The sequence below is a fragment of the Cydia splendana genome, chromosome 2 (genome assembly GCF_910591565.1).
Source record: "Cydia splendana chromosome 2, ilCydSple1.2, whole genome shotgun sequence".
Lineage (NCBI taxonomy): Eukaryota > Metazoa > Arthropoda > Insecta > Lepidoptera > Tortricidae > Cydia > Cydia splendana.
Genome location: NC_085961.1, coordinates 12,923,054 through 12,942,817, shown reverse-complemented (window position 1 = coordinate 12,942,817; position 19,764 = coordinate 12,923,054). Strand labels below are relative to the sequence as shown.

The 19,764-nt window shown below is 40.1% G+C and overlaps 2 protein-coding genes and 1 long non-coding RNA gene across 3 annotated transcripts in view; 2 read left to right on the top strand and 1 right to left on the bottom strand.

The window, feature by feature from the left end:
* The window catches only part of LOC134804495 (uncharacterized), a 148,626-nt gene extending 145,061 nt beyond the window's left edge, over positions 1–3,565 (top strand). Inside the window, exon 2 of the mRNA XM_063777545.1 lies at positions 3,054–3,565. The gene's annotated coding sequence lies outside the window, so the exon portion shown is untranslated. The remainder of the gene's footprint in view (positions 1–3,053) is intronic.
* A 301-nt stretch (positions 3,566–3,866) lies between these two features.
* Positions 3,867–10,898, top strand: LOC134804611 (uncharacterized). Its single transcript, XR_010146157.1, has 3 exons — positions 3,867–4,887; positions 8,492–8,594; positions 9,210–10,898. It is a non-coding gene; the product is annotated as an uncharacterized LOC134804611 (long non-coding RNA).
* Positions 10,899–16,995: 6,097 nt separating this feature from the next.
* LOC134800949 (uncharacterized) lies at positions 16,996–19,242 on the bottom strand. Its single transcript, XM_063773483.1, has one exon. It carries the CDS (start codon positions 19,240–19,242, stop codon positions 16,996–16,998), a length of 2,247 nt encoding a protein of 748 aa, XP_063629553.1.
* Positions 19,243–19,764: the final 522 nt, after the last annotated feature.

The window sequence follows — 19,764 nt, the reverse complement described above, 5'->3', positions numbered from 1 at the left end:
AATATAATAATATAATTTAATTATTGCGGAACACCTATTTTAGGAGGTATTTATGTATTTTAATTAAATATCTGAACTTTCCCTTGGTTCCCTGCTGGGGCGTGACTATAAAATTGTGATCTGATAACCACAATAAAGAATAAAAGCGTTTTTGGTCATTTTAGGTATCGTTAAGCCTTCGAAGTAAAATTAAAATTGCAAGAAATGTCGATAGTTTATCGATATGACTTTATCGACATGGCTACAGCAAGGTGGGCCTCATTGTTAATCGTACACTAAACAAAAGTGGCAACAGTGACAGCTCGCTGAGACACCGTCTCTATATATTATAAGTCTATGTTCCAAACGGAACATTTTAGACTAAAGGATGACTCACGTTAGACCGTGCCGTGTCCGGGCCGCGGCCGGAGCTTCCGGCGCCTACTTTTTTATGACATGACAGAGGTGATCACTTGGTTTCCATAGAATACGATGCGCCGAAGCTCCGGCCCGGACACGGCCCGGTCTAACGTGAGTCATCCTTAATGCAACCCTCTATGGTCGAAGTATGGCCACCAAAATTTTAATGTAAACGGCTATAAAAGTTATATGTTGCGTTTCGAAGATATCTTCAATAGACGCATTTACACCAAGAGACGCATTTACCCCGATTGACCTTAAGCCCCCTCCACACTCGTGCGCGAATCGCGGCGCGAAGCCGCGAACGCGAGTTGGCGTCTATTTTCGCAGACAGCGAAATCGACTCCACATTCGCGTTCGCGGCTTCGCCCGCGATTCACGCGCATAGTCTGGAGGGGGCTTTACAGATTCAGCTATAGCGCTAGTCAAAGGCCCAAACCATATCGGGGCGGGATGTGACGTGTGATAGTGATGTCCCTGAATGTTTCACCACGCTGACAATTCGCCGTACATTGCTGGTCCAACAAGTAAATAGTGACTCAGAAATGAGTATACCTACAGGAAATTGGCAGGTGTCAATTGTCAAGTTGGTGAAAGAGTAGATTTGTTCCCTTCGGCCGCGTATGTAACCGGAGTTTTGTAACCAGTTACATAAAAATAAAAAATGATCCTCATAGGATACTGGTGTGGCGAATCGCCACGCATCTGAAGAGACCTCACGTCGAGGAAAAAGAATGGAGTGTTGTTGGCAACACTAGAGAGAGGAGATGTAAACTGACTCGACACGGTCATGTAGAAAATAAAGTAATCTTAAATTAAACCAATATAATGTAGTTATTATTATAAAGTTACTGTGCCACCGACACCCCAAAGTGGTGACCCCGACGTGATACGTGATACTTCGATCTCTCACGCTGTAGAAGCCGGCAAGAATAGGTCCGAGGGCTCTGAGGCGTTAGGAACAGACGCCAGATATTCCAATAAGCTGCTCCAAGCGAAGGCCACTCCGAATTCGCGGAACGAGACTCCAAATCCAACGGAGCCTGGAGAGTGGAGACCAATTTGCATTGACCTTGGGCGGACCCGGCGGCAGCATTTCCAAGAAAAGCTGCCTAATCATATCGTCCATATCGTCAGCATCGCCGTACGGAACATAGTGCAAAGGTTTTACGAGCAAAATAAAAGTGAAATACAGTGGTGAAGTGCATTTCGAAGTAACATAATAAGTTGTAATCATTTCGATTACAAACTTTGTCAGCCATACTTTTCCCGTGGTTCAACGGCGGGAAATTCAATTTCAAGCGCGAAGAGTCTTCAAACGTCAAAGTCAGTGTCAGAACTGTCAGTGGATCCAGTTATGTCCTCGCCGCAAGTATTGTTGTTTTAAATCTGGACAATTGTAATTTTATCTTCATATTTTGGTGATCGGACTAATATTAACCCGTGTTTATACTATTTCCTTGGAATTTTCGTAGTTACAATCGCAAATATTGTAAATAATAATAATAATAACGATCACTGCTCACCACACATCGCATGCTACACCCACGCTCGTCAGTTATGAGATTGTACATCCCACGGAAGTGTGGAGGCCGAGGCTTCCTAAATGCCAAGGATCTCCACAACCGCGAGGTGTACAATCTCAGGAATTATTTCCTTAACAACGAGTGTGGGATGCATCGTGATGTGGTGGCAGTAGACAGGAACCTAACGCCGCTCTCCTTGGCAAACGAGAACTGGCGCAAACCTGTGGTACTAAGTACTGCGGATCGCAAGGCGGCATGGGAGAGTAAGGTGCTACACGGGCGGTTCTACAAGGCCCTCACGGGACCCGACGTGGACCTGCTCGCGTCGGTGAACTGGTTACGATTCGGGGACCTCTTCGGAGAAACCGAGGGTTTTGCCTGTGCAATTGCGGACGAAGTGATGATGACGAACAACTATCGGAAATATATCCTGAAGGACGGTACGGTCGACATTTGTCGGGCATGCCGCCGTCCCGGAGAGTCACTCAGGCATATCATTTCCGGTTGTTCTCATCTTGCTAACGGCGAGTACTTGCACAGACATAATCTCGTAGCCAGGATTATTCACCAGCAACTTGCTCTTCTATACGGCCTTGCGGACCGCGAAGTACCGTACTACAAGTACTTACCTGCGCCTGTTCTCGAGAATGGTCGTGCCACGCTCTATTGGGATCGATCTATCATCACTGACAGGACTATTGTAGCCAATAAGCCTGACATCGTGATAATAGATCGATCGCAACGTCGGGCCGTGCTCGTTGACATCACCATCCCCCATGATGAGAATCTCGTGAAAGCCGAGAAGGACAAGTCCAGTAAGTACCTAGACTTGGCTCACGAGATAACCGCCATGTGGGATGTTGATTCGACGATCATTGTCCCGATAGTCGTTTCAGTGAACGGTCTAATAGCGAAGAGTCTCGACCAACATCTTGAGAGACTCTCGCTAGGTGGTTGGATCAAGGGTCAGATGCAGAAGTCGGTGATCTTGGACACGGCGCAGATAGTCCGCCGGTTCCTCTCTCTGCGGCCCTGACCACCGGTAGCTTGGGCCCAGCCCCGCTGCTGGCGGCACCCTAGGTTAGGTTTTTTATAATGTGTTTATATTAATTTTTAATGTTTTGTAAGTGTTTTTATATTTTACTTTTATATACATATTATAAAATAACCTAACTTAAGATGAGAAATAAATAAAGAGAATAATAATAATAATCTTCTAAGTTAATGTAACCATTTAATGACTTATTCTAAAGTTTCTATTCACACCTCCCTTGTATATTAAGCTCGAAAATAACTTTTGTACTACAACAATAACACAGTTATATAAATTAATTTGTTTCGGTAACTGTAAATATCATTGACTTGTCAACTAGTAGACTTGTATATTGTGTTGGCTAGGGAAAAAATACCTTATATCCGTTGGTGCAATTATAATCATGGGGACAGAGGCAAATGCAGAACTTTTACAGAAGTTTGAAGAACTCCAGCAACGTGTGTCGCTTCTTGGAGTAACTCCTACTCCACAGGTTAATGCCATTAAGGTTAAACTTCCTAGCTTTTGGACTCATCAACCTAAACTTTGGTTTGCCCAGGCAGAATCCCAATTTGACACAGCAGGCATAAAGTCAGATGGAGCTAAATATGGCTAAATATGGCTATGTTTTGTCCATACAACAACAGCCAAGTTAGTTGAAGATTGTATTCTAAACCCACCTGCTGAGAATAAATACACAAAAATAAAAGCAGAATTACTTAATTAAGAAGCTTTCTATTTCTAGACCTCAGGAAATACGTCAACTGCTTAATGGAGGAGCTTGGTGACCGGAAACCTACAGTGTTCCTGCAACATCTCCGCTCGCTGGCAGGAACTTCCATGGGAGATGAAGGCATTCTGTGAGAATTGTGGCTACGCCGACTGCCATTAGAGGTACAGAGGATTATTATTGGACATAAAGACCTGGAGTTGGACAGCGTAGCTGAAATAGCTGATGCGCTCTTGGAGGCATCACCTCCGGCTGTTCCACCTGCTACCTGTGCAATCAACAATAACAATACTTCTGGGCCGTCGGAAATGAGTGCTCTCATGAAGTGCATTGACGACCTAACAATGAGAGTTGAAGCCCTCAGTACCAGGGACTCGCAGCCATCTCGTTTCCACTCCCAGCCTAATTCACAGTCGCAATCTAGACCCGGAGGACGTTGGTGCTGGTACCACAAACGCTATGGCAAAAACGCCACAAAATGTATCTCTCCTTGTACCTGGAAACCCCGTCAAGAGGGAAACTTTCCAAGCAATCAGTAGAGGCGGCTTCTGATTGCTCAACATTCGGCCACCGTTTATTTGTCAGGGATTCCAAGACAGGTCACCTATTTTTAATTGATACTGGGTCTGATATCAGCTGCTTCCCATGCAACCTGCTTAAGGGAAGATATATTGCCACAACTTTTGACGTTCGGGCCGCCAATGGCAGTGCTATAAAAACTTATGGCACACTTCCCTTGCAGTTAGATTTAGGGTTGGTTCGATCTTTCAAATGGAATTTTGTGATTGCAGACGTTAGCGCACCTATCATCGGCTCAGACTTATTGGCTGAATATTACCTGATACCTGACTATCACAACCAACGGCTGATAGATGGCAACACAAGGAACTTTGCTCCGGCTACCATTGCCCAAATTAATCAACAAAGCATCAAGGCAATCGTTGCAGAGTCACCATTTTCAAAAATCCTGCTGGAATTTCCTGATATTTTGCGACCGCCTGGACTCCCACGGATTGTGAAGCACTCAACAGTACACCACATCATCACAACAGAAGGGCCGCCTGTGTCATGCCGTCCACGAAGACTTGCACCTCAAAAACTACAGGCAGCAAAGAAAGAGTTTGATGATATGTTGAAGTGTGGAACTGCTCGCCTATCAAGCAGCCCCTGGGCTTCACCCTTACACATGGCAAGAAAAGGTGAGCATGGATGGCGTCCGTGTGGCGACTACCGTATACTAAATTCTAGAACAGTTCCAGATCGATATCCGGTGCGTCATATAGGTGACTTTGCGCACAATCTGGCAGGCTCAACAATTTTTAGCACAATAGATTTAGTAAAAGCCTATCAGCAAATACCAGTCCATGAGGCCGATATCTGTAAAACCGCGATAACGACCCCCTTTGGACTATTCGAGTTTCCCTTCATAACCGTTTGTAATTTGTAACTTTCATCACGAGTACTGCTAATATGATTGGTTATTACCAAAACGTACGCGGACTACGTACAAAAACGCAAAGTTTTTATTCACATGTGTCAATGTCTGACTATGGTTTTATTTGTGTGGCTGAAAGCTGGTTAAATTCTAACTTTTATGATAATAGGTACATCGTGTATCGCTGCGACAGATCTGTGGACTCGAGCGGCATGGCGCGTGGTGGAGGGGTAGCGGTAGCGGTGCGCCGCGAGCATCAGCCCGTTCGCCTGGACTGGCCTTGCCCATCGCTTGCCGCCTCCGAGTGTGTCTGGGTATCAATACCGTTATCGCAGCGCGGCACTCACACGTCTCTAAATATCTGTTGTGTTTACATCCCGCACGGGCCGCTGTATAAAGATACTTTAGAAAGCTTTTTCGATATTTGTAGTCAATTAATAATAGAAAATCCCAATGATGTTTTTCTCGTAACAGGTGACTTTAATATCTCAGACGCTCAGTGGGCTTCATCTGACAGTTCTAAAATGGAACTAATTGGGGGTACTAATACTTTGCATGTACAGTTACTTAGCGAGTTTCTATCATATTCAGGTTTAAAACAGTACAATTGTTGCCTAAACTGTAATCAACGAATCCTGGATCTTATTTTTTGCAATAAAAACTGCACAATATCGGCAAGCGACGATCCTTTAACACCGGAAGATTTGCACCATAAGGCTCTTCAAATAGAACTTAATATTGTTTACACGATTCCTCTTAAACCAGCCCCTACCTTTGTATATCGTTTCTTCGATGCAAACTTCAATGAAATAAACCGCGAGTTATCTAAAATCGCCTGGTCAGAACGCTTTTCGGGCCGTACTTTGGACGATTGTGTTTCGATATTTTATAATATATTAAATAACTTAATTGATAGACATGTTCCTAAGGTCCCCCAACGGTTCTCTTGTTCTAAGCCCCCATGGTATACCAAACCGCTTAGAAGATTGCTGAATGAAAAAAAGGAATACCATAAGCTGTGGAAGACGTACGGTAACCCTTTAGACCATGACACTTATAAACTTTTAAAGAAAATAATATCAAAATTGGAGCCCGAATGTTATAAAAATTATATTAGTTATACTGAAACTAAGATTAATGCTAACCCTAAATTCTTCTGGACTTATATAAAATCTACGTTTTCTAAAAGAGGTCTTCCACAGGTTATGCAATATAAGGGTGTGGCAGCTTCAAGTGGTACACAAATTTGTAATTTCTTCAATGAACACTTTCACTCAGTTTTTGAAAAACCAGCTAGTGGTTCCTTTGATATAAATAACCTCCCATTAACAAGTGACTCAATTTTAGACATTGATACAATTTACATAACCAAAGAATTAGTTTATAAATATCTTAAATCCATAAATGTAAATAAAGGGGCCGGTCCTGATTCTATACATCCTGTAATAATCAATAAATGCTCTCCTAATTTAGTAGAACCCGTTACATTACTTTTTAAAAAGTCCCTTACAGACGGATGCGTGCCCTCTTTGTGGAAACGTGCACTAGTCACTCCTATACCTAAAGGTGAAATTAGCCATGACATAGAAAAATATCGACCAATCTCGAAACTGTGTCAATTTGGTAAGATTTTGGAAAAAATTGTAACCGATCAGTTATCCACTGCCATACGGCGTCACATTATTCCAAACCAGCATGGTTTTATTAAGGGCCGGAGTGTTGAATCCAACCTTATATCCTACACGGAGATCTTATTGGACGCACTAGATAATAACTATCAAGTAGACGCTGTGTATACTGATTTTGCCAAGGCCTTCGATAAGGTTTGTCATGAACGCTTACTGTTGAAGCTTTGGCATATCGGTATACACGGCGACCTTCTCCGATGGATAAAATCTTACATAGAGAATCGTTCGCAGGCTGTGGCAGTGGGTGGATATACTTCTCAGTACAGGCCTATTACGTCTGGTGTTCCACAAGGGTCTCATTTGGGGCCTTTGTTGTTTGTCATATACATCAATGATATTTCTGCATGCATAAAAAATTCAAACTTACTGTTATATGCTGACGATGCAAAGATATTTAGAGTCATACGTAATGTGGACGACTGCAAAGCCTTACAAAAAGACTTGGATCTTTTTGAGACTTATTGTATTGATAATAAGTTGTCTATAAATCCAGACAAATGTTCCGTTATAAGTTTTAGCAGGAAAAGGAATAGTATTAATTTTGATTATAAACTTTGCGATAAAAAATTAGGTCGTGTTCACCAGATTCGAGATCTCGGTGTCATAATGGACTCTAAACTCACTTTTATACCTCACATTGATGACTTGTTAGGTAAAGCATTTAAGAAGTTAGGATTTATACTACGCGTAGGTAAACCATTTAAGAAACTTTTAACTTATAAGGTATTATTTAACAGTTATGTTCGTAGTCGTTTGGAATTTGCAAGTGCTGTGTGGAGGCCACTGTATAAAATACATAGTGATAGGATAGAGAGAGTTCAAAAAAAGTTTGCTAAGACAATAGAATACAGAATTAGAAATAAATACTCGGATTACGCCACCGCAATGAGAGTACATAATATAACATCCCTTAGTTATCGCCGAGAACGTACCGATATCTTAACCCTTTATAAAATTATTAATAATATTATTGATGCTCCGTTTTTATTACATTCACTTTCCTTCAGAGTCCCTCGACGTTGTGAACGTGCTTGCAGGAAAAAACCCCTCTTTTACATCCCCCGTAGTCGGACTGCTTACGCAAAAAATAGTTTTGTTAGAAGGGCGTGCAGGTTGTACAACGAAAAATTTCTGAGCCTTGATATTTTCTGTGAGAAACTTAATAGATTTAAAACACTATCTATGCAGTGTAATAACTAATAACCCAAATGTTTAGATTGGCGCTATAACGAAATAATCTCAGTATTAGATGTTACTGCTTTTTATAATTTCTTTATTAATAGTTAACAAATCCTGAGAATTCAGTTTGTAAACAATTAGTAACAATACCATAAGGTTGTTATAATACTCTTATATTTTTATTCTCATAATTTTTTTTCTTTTCTTTTTTTTGTGTTTTGTTTTTGCACGCACAAATAGCTCTGTTTTACTATGTAGAAACTACTTAATAAGCATGATGTTAAAATATTTTCATTAAGGAAACTGTAAGTCTAGTTTTAAGAAAAGTTCCAGTGTTATATATAACTATAAAAGACTGTTTGTTTCTTAAATAAATAAATAAAATCAATAAACCTTCGGGTTGCGCAATGCTGGACAGTCTTTCCAGCGCTTTATGGATGAAGTAGTGAGGGGACTTGATTTCTGCTACCCGTACATTGATGATATCCTTGTGTTTTCCAGGGACCCTGCAGAGCATGCTCAACATCTTCGAGCTCTGTTCCAGAGGTTGTCCAAGTATGCAGTCGTCATCAACTCCTCGAAGTGCGTGTTAGCCGCAGACGAGGTGACTTTTCTTGGGTATCGTATTAATAAAAACGGCACATTTCCGCCCTCAGAGAGAATAGAATCACTACGAAATTTTCCTCTACCAAAGACGGTTGAAGGCCTTCGTAGATTCTTAGGCATGGTAATTTTTTACCGCCGGTTCCTCCCAAAAGCGGCTGAACTCCAAGCACCACTCACAAATGTGTTGGCATCCTCACAACTAAAAGGGCCAAAGCCGGTGCCTTGGACGCCTGAGCTGGAGCTCGCGTTCAACAAATGTAAAGAACATCTTGCCACCGCTACTTTGTTAGCCCATCCTATTGATGATGCTCAATTGGGACTCTTTAATGACGCGTCATCAACCCATGTGGGGGCTTGCTTACAACAGAAAATCAATGAGAACTGGCAACCTCTCGCCTTCTTTAGCAGGAAGCTTCCAACTCGATATACGAGCTGGCCAGCCTACTATCGCGAGTTGCTAGCAGTGTATGAGGCGGTGCAGCACTTTCGTCACGTGCTAGAAGTATAGCACGTCACCATATACACAGATCACAAACCATTAATCTATGCCTTTTCTCAGCGTCGGGAGAAACTGCCTCCGGTACAGCTCAATCAGCTCTCTTTCATTTCGCAGTTTACGACGGATATAGTGCATGTCCAAGGAAAGGAGAACGTCGTGGCGGATACGGTGTCAAGAATTGAGGCGATTCGGATCGAGGACGATTACACGGAATTGGCAAAGTCTCAAGAGACCGATGAAGAGCTCCGTAACGTACAAACTAATTCCTCTTTAAAAATCGAAAAGATTAATTTACCAGGCATCAATGTGAATTTTTTTTGCGACGTATCGACAGGTAAACCTCGTCCATACCTAACTCCAGCCTTCCGTCGGAAGTACTTTGAGAAGATCCACAATCTCAGCCACCCTGGCGCTCGAGCTTCGGCCCGTTTGATGGCTGATCGTTTTGTCTGGCCTAACATAAGGAAGGAATGTCGACAATGGGCACGTAGCTGCCTTGCTTGCCAACGCTGTAAAGTTACCAGACACGTAAACGCACCATTGGAGAAGTTTACTAGCCCTTCCCTTCGCCTACGCCATGTACATCTCGACATCATCGGCCCCTTGCCCCACAGTAAAGGTTACCAGTACTGTTTGACAGCTGTCGACAGATTTACCCGGTGGCCAGAGGCTTGGCCAATGGTCGGGATCACGGCAGAAGAAGTAGCAGAAACGTTCACCCGGGAGTAGATATCCCGATACGGGGTACCCTCTGTGGTGACCGCTGACCAAGGACGACAGTTTGAATCAAACCTTTTCCATCGCCTCATGGATGTTTGCGGTACTAATCGCGTTCGGACGACTGGGTATCACCCACAAGCGAATGGAATGGTGGAGCGCATGCACCGTCAATTAAAAGCGGTTGTCATGTGCCACGGAGAGACCTGGTTAACAGCATTGCCTCTGGTATTATTAGGCATGAGAACCGCACTTAAAGAAGACTTGAAAACGTCTGCCGCCGAGCTGCTGTACGGCGAGCCTCTTCGTCTCCCCGGCGAGCTCGTCGTTGCCCCAGAGAAAACAGCAGGTTCTGAGGTAATGATGGATTTTGTTACTCGATTGAGAAACCATATGAAAGGACTACGAGTCACACCCGCTGCTCATCATTCCCAACCATCTTCATTTGTTTTTAAAGACCTGAATATCGCGACACATGTATTTCTCCGGGACGATTCAGTGCGGCGCTCTCTGCAACCACCTTACACTGGGCCGTATCTGGTCAAACAGAGGCAGGGCAAAACCCTGACCATAGATATAAACGGCAGAGAGGCTACCGTCAGTATTGACAGAGTAAAACCAGCACACATAGATAGCTCGGAGCCCAGTCAAACTTCTGTTCTGCCATTACCTGCTGCAGCACCTTCTCCAGCGCCAGTGCCCATTCCAGGTCCTACTATCCATTCTCCAACTCCTGATCCTATACCTATAGTCACTAGGGCAGGGAGGATAGTAAAGCACAAGAATAGGTTAGATTTATAATATTTTAATTGTAATGTTTTTGTTTGTCGGTTATAATTATAACATTTTATATGTTTAATTGTCTCCGTGGGGGGGGTGGTGTGGCAAATCGCCACGCACCCAAATTTTAATTGTAATATTGTATGGTTCAGAAATTATCACATGATATGGTATGTAATATTTTTGTTTGTCTGTTATAAAATTTTATGTGGTTTAATTGTCTCCGTGGGGGGGTGGTGTGGCGAATCGCCACGCATCTGAAGAGACCTCACGTCGAGGAAAAAGAATGAAGTGTTGTTGGCAACACTAGAAAGAGGAGATGTAAACTGACTCGACACGGTCATGTAGAAAATAAAGTAATCTTAAATTAAACCAATATAATGTAGTTATTATTATAAAGTTACTGTGCCACCGACACCCCAAAGTTTGGGGCCCAAACTGGTATCCAAGTAATAGGATTTTTACCTTTACTTATACCTGTATGATTGTTCGTAACTAGTATCCAGTAAGGAATAAATAATACTCTTATGAAACCATGAGTGATCCGGACCCATGCTTTACCTAGGACCTATACCATATTATTTTTTTGTAATTGAAGACATGGTAATAAGTGACGAATTTCGTGGTGAGAAAAGAGTGAAAAGTACCAGGGCAGCAGAAAGTATTAGGAGTTAGTCTACGCTTAGTTCATTATATTTGAGTTGCAAAGTTATGCCCGGTTGTAGCAGTACCGTGCTGCCTACTGTTCTGCCCCACTGCTCTGCCCTCGTGTGAAACTGGCATTACTTGCAATAAAATATATTCTTCGATATTGCGTCTTCAAGAACCTCAACTTAATGCCGCAGACACGATATCACGTCCTCAAGAACTCGAACGTAATGCCGCGGACGCGAATTCGCGTCTTACCTAACGAGGTTGATAATACCATACCTATCTATCTTTCAAGCAATTACCTACGAGGAATATAAAGTACTTTCTCGTAATCATTAGGAAGTTTTCCTAGGTTTTGTAACTCGGTTACGTGAAAGGAAAAAAATATATCACTTGGATACCAGTATCCTATGAGGATCATTTTTTCTTCTTAGGTAACTGGTTACAAAACTCCGGTCCGGTTACATACGCGGCCGAAGGGGATTTGATTTGTTACGCTAGATGAATTTTGAATGTGCAACAACACCTAGTAGGTGTGTGAGGGCACGTCATACATGTAACCAAGTAACTAACCCCCCTCGAACCTTTGAACCGGGCGTATAAAAATATAAAGAAATATGCGTATTTAACGCTTATTAAGTACTTTTCACGAAAATCATTTTGAAAGTGATCGGTTAACCCATTAATAAGTTTTTTTCGGAAATTGCTGCCCGGTGTGGCTTCAAACGGTTGTACACAAAATACATATGTTGGAAGCTCGCAAATTAGATATAAAATAAAAATTAAGCGTCCGATGACAGACACATTATAAAATAGAAAAAAATAAAAAAAAATCGTTGGTGCTTAGCGGGCAGTGGGTGCAGCGGTGGGAGGGTGAGTAATAAAAATAATTACCGGGAGAGTGTCGCTGACAGCCAATGAGTAGACCGGCAGTATGGACGTGGCTTTTTTGTGTATTAATCAAATATTAATTTACAGAATTCGATACTTTTGTGATTTTGTGTTCTTTGGATCTGTTAGCTATTACAGATGTGCAAGTTGGAAAATTTCACAGGAAACATAGGAAACTTCCGTTTTGGAAATGGAACATTTCGAATCCTATACAAAAATATAAGCTTCCGGACCGGAACGTTTCCGAGTGGAAATTTCGCAAACTATCCGACGGCATATGTCAGCTACTAATGCTCTTTGGCAAAGTTAAAACCGTTTGCCCAACAAAATAAACAGGCTACAAGAGTCCGACTCCACCGCGACCAGCCGAGTAGATTGTAAGCGGGAGCGCCACAAGTATCGCCGATCGGACCCGGCACCCTCGCCGTGTTAACCAGGCCACTGTTTATTTACTAATTCCTTTGCTTTACATTAGAATCTCAATCGAATTCTGATTTAAATTGAAGATTCCCTTAAAATATAGGTAACGGGCGTTAAAATAAGGTTACCGAATACTTACTTAAAATAGATACTGACCAATACGAGTAGATACTAACAAATGTGGGATGGTAGCTAGGAGATACCAGCCCCCAAAACGCTGTTTTTCCATACTACATTACTCTAAAAGTTGATAGGTAGGTACCTATCTGCTGAAGCACTTGATACGGTTCAAGCTTATTTACCTAATCTCGAGCGTTAAGTACCTAATAGATCTTTTTTTTTGTTGAATTACATTTCATTTAGTGTAAGATAAGAGCATACGAAGGATCTTATGAAATGGAGTGTACTTTTGACTTTCACGCGTCGTTCCAACAAAGTGGGTAAGCACAATGCACACTGTTTAGAGTTTTTAGAGGAACCTCGACACGAGAGAAGAAGAATGCACATAGGTATATGCTGCCCCAAATGGTGGAGTTGTCAAAAGCCAATAAGTCCCCGTTTCTACTGGCGACTCTAGCACAGAGGGGCTACCGCGAAAACCGAAATTCGCAAATTGCGGGGATCTTACTCTTTTACTCCAATGAAGGCGTAATTAGAGTGACAGAGAAAAATGCCCGCAATTGACGATTTTCGGTATTGGCGGTAGCCCTACAGGCCCCGTAGCCCCGTAGACAACATACCAATCGCTATCTCTCCGTAGCGAACGAAACGCAATTGTCACTGTCGCCCTAATATGGAAGAGATTAGAGAGATAGAGAGAGATGGCTACGATACGCTACAGAGCGTTAACGATTGGCACGTTGGCTACGCGGCCATGCAGGTTAGATTACAGATAGCTCAGGATATCTACAGGTGCCGGAGATGAGCGCTTCAGGCTTTGTTTTGTGGTAAATTAATAAAGCCCTATTTTAGCTCAGCAGAGTAAGGAATCCCTACTACCTAATATTATATTTTGTGGTAAATTAATAAAGCCCTATTTTAGCTCAGCAGAGTAAGGAATCCCTACTACCTAATATTATAAATGCGAAAGTAACTCTTTCGGTCGGTTACCCTCTCCAGGACCGATTTACTTAGACATTTGGTATGGAGACAACTAGTTTAAGCCCCGGGGATGAATAGTTTAGTACAGTTTTTGTCTCGGAAATCATCATTAGATAATAGGCGCCTAGGTATATACTTTGATATACTATTAGTCCTGTAGCGCTGGCTATATTTTGAGCCCTAACTTAAAGTAATATTAAAGTCAATTATTTTTTCGCTCACGAATAGTGTTTTAAGATGTTAATCTTACATTTTGTTTTGTGTCACAGATATTATTTGCTTTTTAAGTAATTTAACAATTTGTGGTAATTATTTTTATTTTGAATTATTTTGAAGAAAAGAATATTCTAGAGAAAACATGTAACTGTATCGCATTTAGGATAGTTTTTTTAATATGAAAACATAGTTTGTGTCAATTACGTCCATTGTAATCGGATACTATGCCATACTATTCAAAATGACTCAAAAAATAATTCAAGTAAAAAAAAATTGCTGACATCGCATTTAATCGTGTCAAAAAGTACATTACATGTTTTTGTGTCTTATTAAGGCATAGCTTCATAAGATTTTTGATAATTTTGGTCTAACAGGCTATTACCATAACAAAAGAATATTAAAGTTACTAGAGTTCACATCTTATTAATTTAAAAGGCGGGATAAATAAGAAATATGAATTTGTGTCAGTTTCATCCATTGCATAAACAAATAATACAAAAATAATGTTTGCGTTCACACGACGCTAGCGGGTGGCTCTAAACGGGCAACGCGGGCCGTGCGGGGGGGGGGGGGGGGGGGGGCGCGACCTTGGTGTGGCGGCGGGTAAGGGCCTCTCTCTAAAAACCACACGTTGCGTACGCAGCGCATGTTTACTTCGCCTGTGCGCCAAATGAATATTACTTCTTGAACTTAATTTATATTAATGTTATTAATATTTTTATTTCTATATCTAATTTAAAAGGCGGGATAAATAAGAAATATGAATTTGTGTCAGTTTCATCCATTGCATAAACAAATAATACAAAAAAAATAATGTTTGCGTTCATACGACGCTAGCGGGTGGCTCTAAACGGGCAACGCGGGCCGTGCGGGGGGGGGGGGGGGCGGGCGCGACCATGGCGTGGCGGCGGGTAAGGGCCTCTCTCTAAAAACCACACGTTGCGTACGCAGCGCATGTTTACTTCGCCTGTGCGCCAAATGAATATTACTTCTTGAACTTAATTTATATTAATGTTATTAATATTTTTATTTCTATATCTAATCAAGTCTAACTTCAATATGTCTTAATTATATGGACTAATAAATTTTAATATAAACATGTATAATTTTTTTTTTCCTTAAAAATAGCATAAACCAGTCTTTCCATACTTAACGTAAATTATGCACATTATTTTTTTAATGTATTTTTTTTGTTCTTAGCATTTTTTTATAATAGGTATTATTAATTTCACGTATTGAGGTTATTTAATGCCTGTTTATTCTGATGTTTTGAATACATTTACCTTAAATAATAATTACCAACACTTTTGATAGTTCAAGCTTCTTGGATAATAATTTACCTTTGGGTTCAATTGGCGTAAAGGACGTTTTGGCGAAAATGAGTTATATCCACTACCGTAGGCTCAAAGGGCTGACAAAACGCAATTTTTCAGGAGAGCCAACAAACAGTTTTGTTTTGAGAAACGAAATCAGACCTTTTTTGTTTGCTTGAATTAACTGATGCCTGTATGCGGCTTATTCTTGAACTTATAATACAATGCTTATTTACGAAAATAGCATGTTTGTTTATCTTATTAGAAAAAGGGCGTAATGTACTAAAAATTAAACTGTTTTAGTACCATTTGGCGTAAATCCAACAATTTTGTTGCAATATTGACAACTTGCATTTAGGGAACACTATACTTCTACGTACTATAATTTACATTTTTTTCCGAAAAATTATAGAGATGTATTCACTGTTAAGTTTTCCCCATTTTTGTTATTTTGGATACTTAAACGTCGAAGAGGTCGTTTTCTTAGCCACAAAAACAATGGTTTTTTTTTCATTTGTTATATTATTTCATGGGGCGAGGGGCCTCTCGCGCATGAGAGGAGGCCTGTGCTCAGCAGTGGGACGTATATAGGCCGAAATGATGATGAGGATGATGATATTATTTCAACAGAATCACTGCTGTCCCACCATTTATGTATATTGATATACTTTTATTTCTGTTTGTAATGTTAATTGGATTATAAATTTTACTTTTACATACTAAAATATTATTAGGTACAATAGTAGTTTTGAAATTTCGTATGTCTATTCAGTGAAACTTAATGAATATGATCGTGTCAGATTTACTATAGTAAAATCATTAATAAAATAGGAAATAAGGATGTAAGGCAGTATTTAATTAAGACCAGTTAGTTATTGCTCAAAGTAATGTATTTATTTAATTATAGGAACAACTACATGGTTTAGAATATGAAAAATGGTAAACATTATTTAAGTAATATATTTATATAAGCAGATTGTAAGTAAAAGTATATTGTAGATTTACTGAACAATTAATCGGCTTTATTATCACATAATTCACATTAATATTATTTTATGCGTAATAAATAATGGTGGCTTATAGTTAGTACTGGCTACCTTAACGTACACACTTGACATCATTTAAAATAGTAATAAAGTTCTAGCAATAAGCCACATGATGTATTACACCGTAATCAGTTGGAATATACGTTACATAGCTACTATTAAAAACTCATCAAAGGGTTATATTCACATTTTAAAGATTGTAACGTACATACCATCAGACTATAACACCAAGAAAACTACAGAAATTTATAACAAGTCATAAAATCACAATTAAATAAAATTGACACTTAACTTCGTTCGTCGTCGTAGCTCTCCAACTGACAAGAAGTCCACAACTGTCAGACACCCGCTTATATTAGATTAGACTTTACCCCTTCCACTACTTCTTGGTGGGAATAACAAGTAAGGTGTTTCCTGCACATCCGGTTATCATAATAATTCAATTTAACAAATGTCTTTACTGCATTTATTTTAATTTATTATAGAATAATTAACTCTGTTTGAATAAGTTGCTAAGATACCAATACCAATCATTTATTCTCATATTTGACAGTTATATATGTATATTCTACGATGAACTACTGCTACCTAGTTTGCGTTTGTAACAGCGCCATCTCTTAGGAAATTTGGATACTAAACTATATCGGCTCGAACATACTCCCGCCTAAATGACAGAATGTCATTTTTTAATAAAATAAAATAAACATCACTAAAGTTACTAAAAACAAAAAGTCTTCTCTTCGATAGCTCGTGTGTATACTGTCTTCACTTCCACCTTTCTTTTACTCGATTTAGAAACTCGAACTGCCAGGGCTTCCAGAGACAAATTCTCAAATTTGGAAGGTGGAGGCTATTAGAGGATTGTCTAATGACCATGAATCGGATGTTAGATGAACTTCGAATCTTCCTCTCTCTTTGTCTTACTCTTTGTTTTCTCTCGCACATAACAATCTCAGTAGACCTCCAGCGGTTTGACGCTATCTCTTCTTTTATGACTCCTTTCTCGTATAACTCTTCTACTTCGATCTCTTCTGCTGTTAGCTCTTCATCTATTGTCTCTAGCTCCCAGAATCTCTTCAGCATATGGTTCAACTCGACATTTAAATGCATACTAATGAATGGTTTCTCTTCTCGCTCTTGTTCTGTTCCGACTCTGACTTTTCCTGATATTATCCATCCCAAATGTGTTTGTAAAGCTATGGGAGAGCCTGGAACGCCTTTGATGAGACCAGGCTGTATCATCTCGTTGTAAACTTCTACTCCCAATAGAATATCTATAGAACTTGGTTGGTGGTAAGTCGGATCAGCTAGTTGTAAGTCTCTTAGGTGAACCCAGTTGTCGATGGTTAGTTTGTCTGAAGGCATGATGTTTGTGACCCGCTTTACTATGTAGGTTGTTATACTCATTTTCTTTTCAGGATTATGACGTGATGAAATCTCGATATCTGCAGCAAATCGGATGGGTGTGCTCATTTGACCAAGACCCGATACGTTTCCGTTTACACGTTTTCTCTTTAGTCCCATAGTTTGAGCTGCAGACTCGTTCAGGAAAGACTCTTGAGAACATGGATCCAACAAGGCTCTTAGTACGAATTCTCTTCCTTGATGGTTCGTCACGTTAATTTGTGCTGTAGATAACAATCCTGTCATGCTTCCTGTTGTTAGGTGGGCAACTATCTCTCTCTTATTTTTCATGTCTTGCTTTGGTTCTTGTTTAGATTCTCTCTCTCGCTTGAAATCTTTGCTTTCTCTCTCTTGTTTTGTTTCTTCTTTGTGCTCTTTCTCTTTGGATTGGTACGTATTGTTGTGCAACAGTGTGTGATGTCTTCTTCCGCACTTTTGACATGAAAACTTGCTCTTACAGAAGCGGACAGCATGACCATAGATTAGGCAGTTAAAGCAGAGTTGTTGGTTTTGAATGAACTCTGTTTTCTTTTCTAGTGTTAGCTCTTGGAACTCTTTGCATTGGTTCAAATGATGGTTTAGCTTGCAAAAACCACACTTGATGACTGGTGACACGTGAAATGACTTAGACTCGACAGTGACATTAGGTTCTCTCTGGGTGCTTCCGTAGGTACTCTGCATGTTCATGTTCGTTGTTTGGCTAGGTTGCATCATCTCTAAAACTCGGAATCTCTTTTCTAAAAACTTGTTGAACATGATCATTGTAGGTAACTCTGTAAGGTTCAGGTTACTTGCTTCTTCCTCCCACTCTTTATGTGTCTCGGCGTCTAACTTCTCAACAATGATGTGTATAATAAGTGTATCCCATGAACTTGTATTAATGTTTTGTACTTTCAGCTTATTAAGACACTCCATAGTTGTATCTAATATCTCTCGAATCGCTTTAGCAGTGCCCGTGTGAATTTTCTTTTGATTCATCAACTTGCTTAAGATGGAATTAACTATAACTCTCTTGTTGTTGTACCTGTTCTGCAGCGTGAGCCATGCCAATTCGTAGTTTGTTTCAGTGACGGCTAGATGATCCAATAGTTGAGCAGGTTCTCCAGACAAGTAGCTTTTTAAATAATGCATCTTTTGGACGCTGCTCAAGTTCTGTTTGTTGTGGATGAGTGACGTAAACATGTCGTAAAACGAAGTCCAATCTTGATAGTTACCGGTAAACTTCGCTATATCTATTTTCGGTAGCTTCACGTCGTCCCTGCTTGTGCTTGGTGTTGGATTAATGCTGCTCGTACAACCCGTCGTCGAACCTTCAAGCCTATCTGTCATCTCTGCTTTCAAATCTAGGAACATTTCCTCGCATGCTGAATATACATCGTCTTTGAAATATTCGTACTTCGCTTTGTCTGACGATGTTGATATTTTTATCAAGGCTCGATTGTTTTCTACGAACTGACTAAAATATTGTTCTATGGATTCTTTTCGCGTCTTGATGTACCCTCTTGTTAATCTCGCTTTTGGTGTTTTCTTGAAGTTCGCTTGCGCTTTGAGAATTAGTCCACAAATATTTTCTTGCTCGGCTATTAAACCAGGTAATTCTTGAGACATTTTGAGATAACTATTCTTTAAAACTATGAAAATTCACACCGAAATCATGATTGTTTTATTTGAAATGGAAAAAATTTTGACGTGTTCTATTCTTCTATTTGTGAAATCTTATTTTTTCCAACTCAATAAATTCTAATCTTGTAAATAGCACTGATTTATAGCGGCGAATTTTCTGAGTTTACTCGTAGGTCTTAACATATATTTTATTTATCTTATCTTCGCGAAATCTTTAATTTTAATTTTGTAATTTTGATGACAATTTTGACTGACGGCTTCTTGAAATATTTCTAAATGTTCTAAGTCACTGACACTTAAGTTCAATATTAGGTTCTATTATACTGTAATTAAAGTTCACTTTTGAATGCACTGTCTATGTCACTTAAGTCACTTCACTTCTCAACTCGAAGGACCACTTTGTTTGAATAAGTTGCTAAGATACCAATACCAATCATTTATTCTCATATTTGACAGTTATATATGTATATTCTACGATGAACTACTGCTACCTAGTTTGCGTTTGTA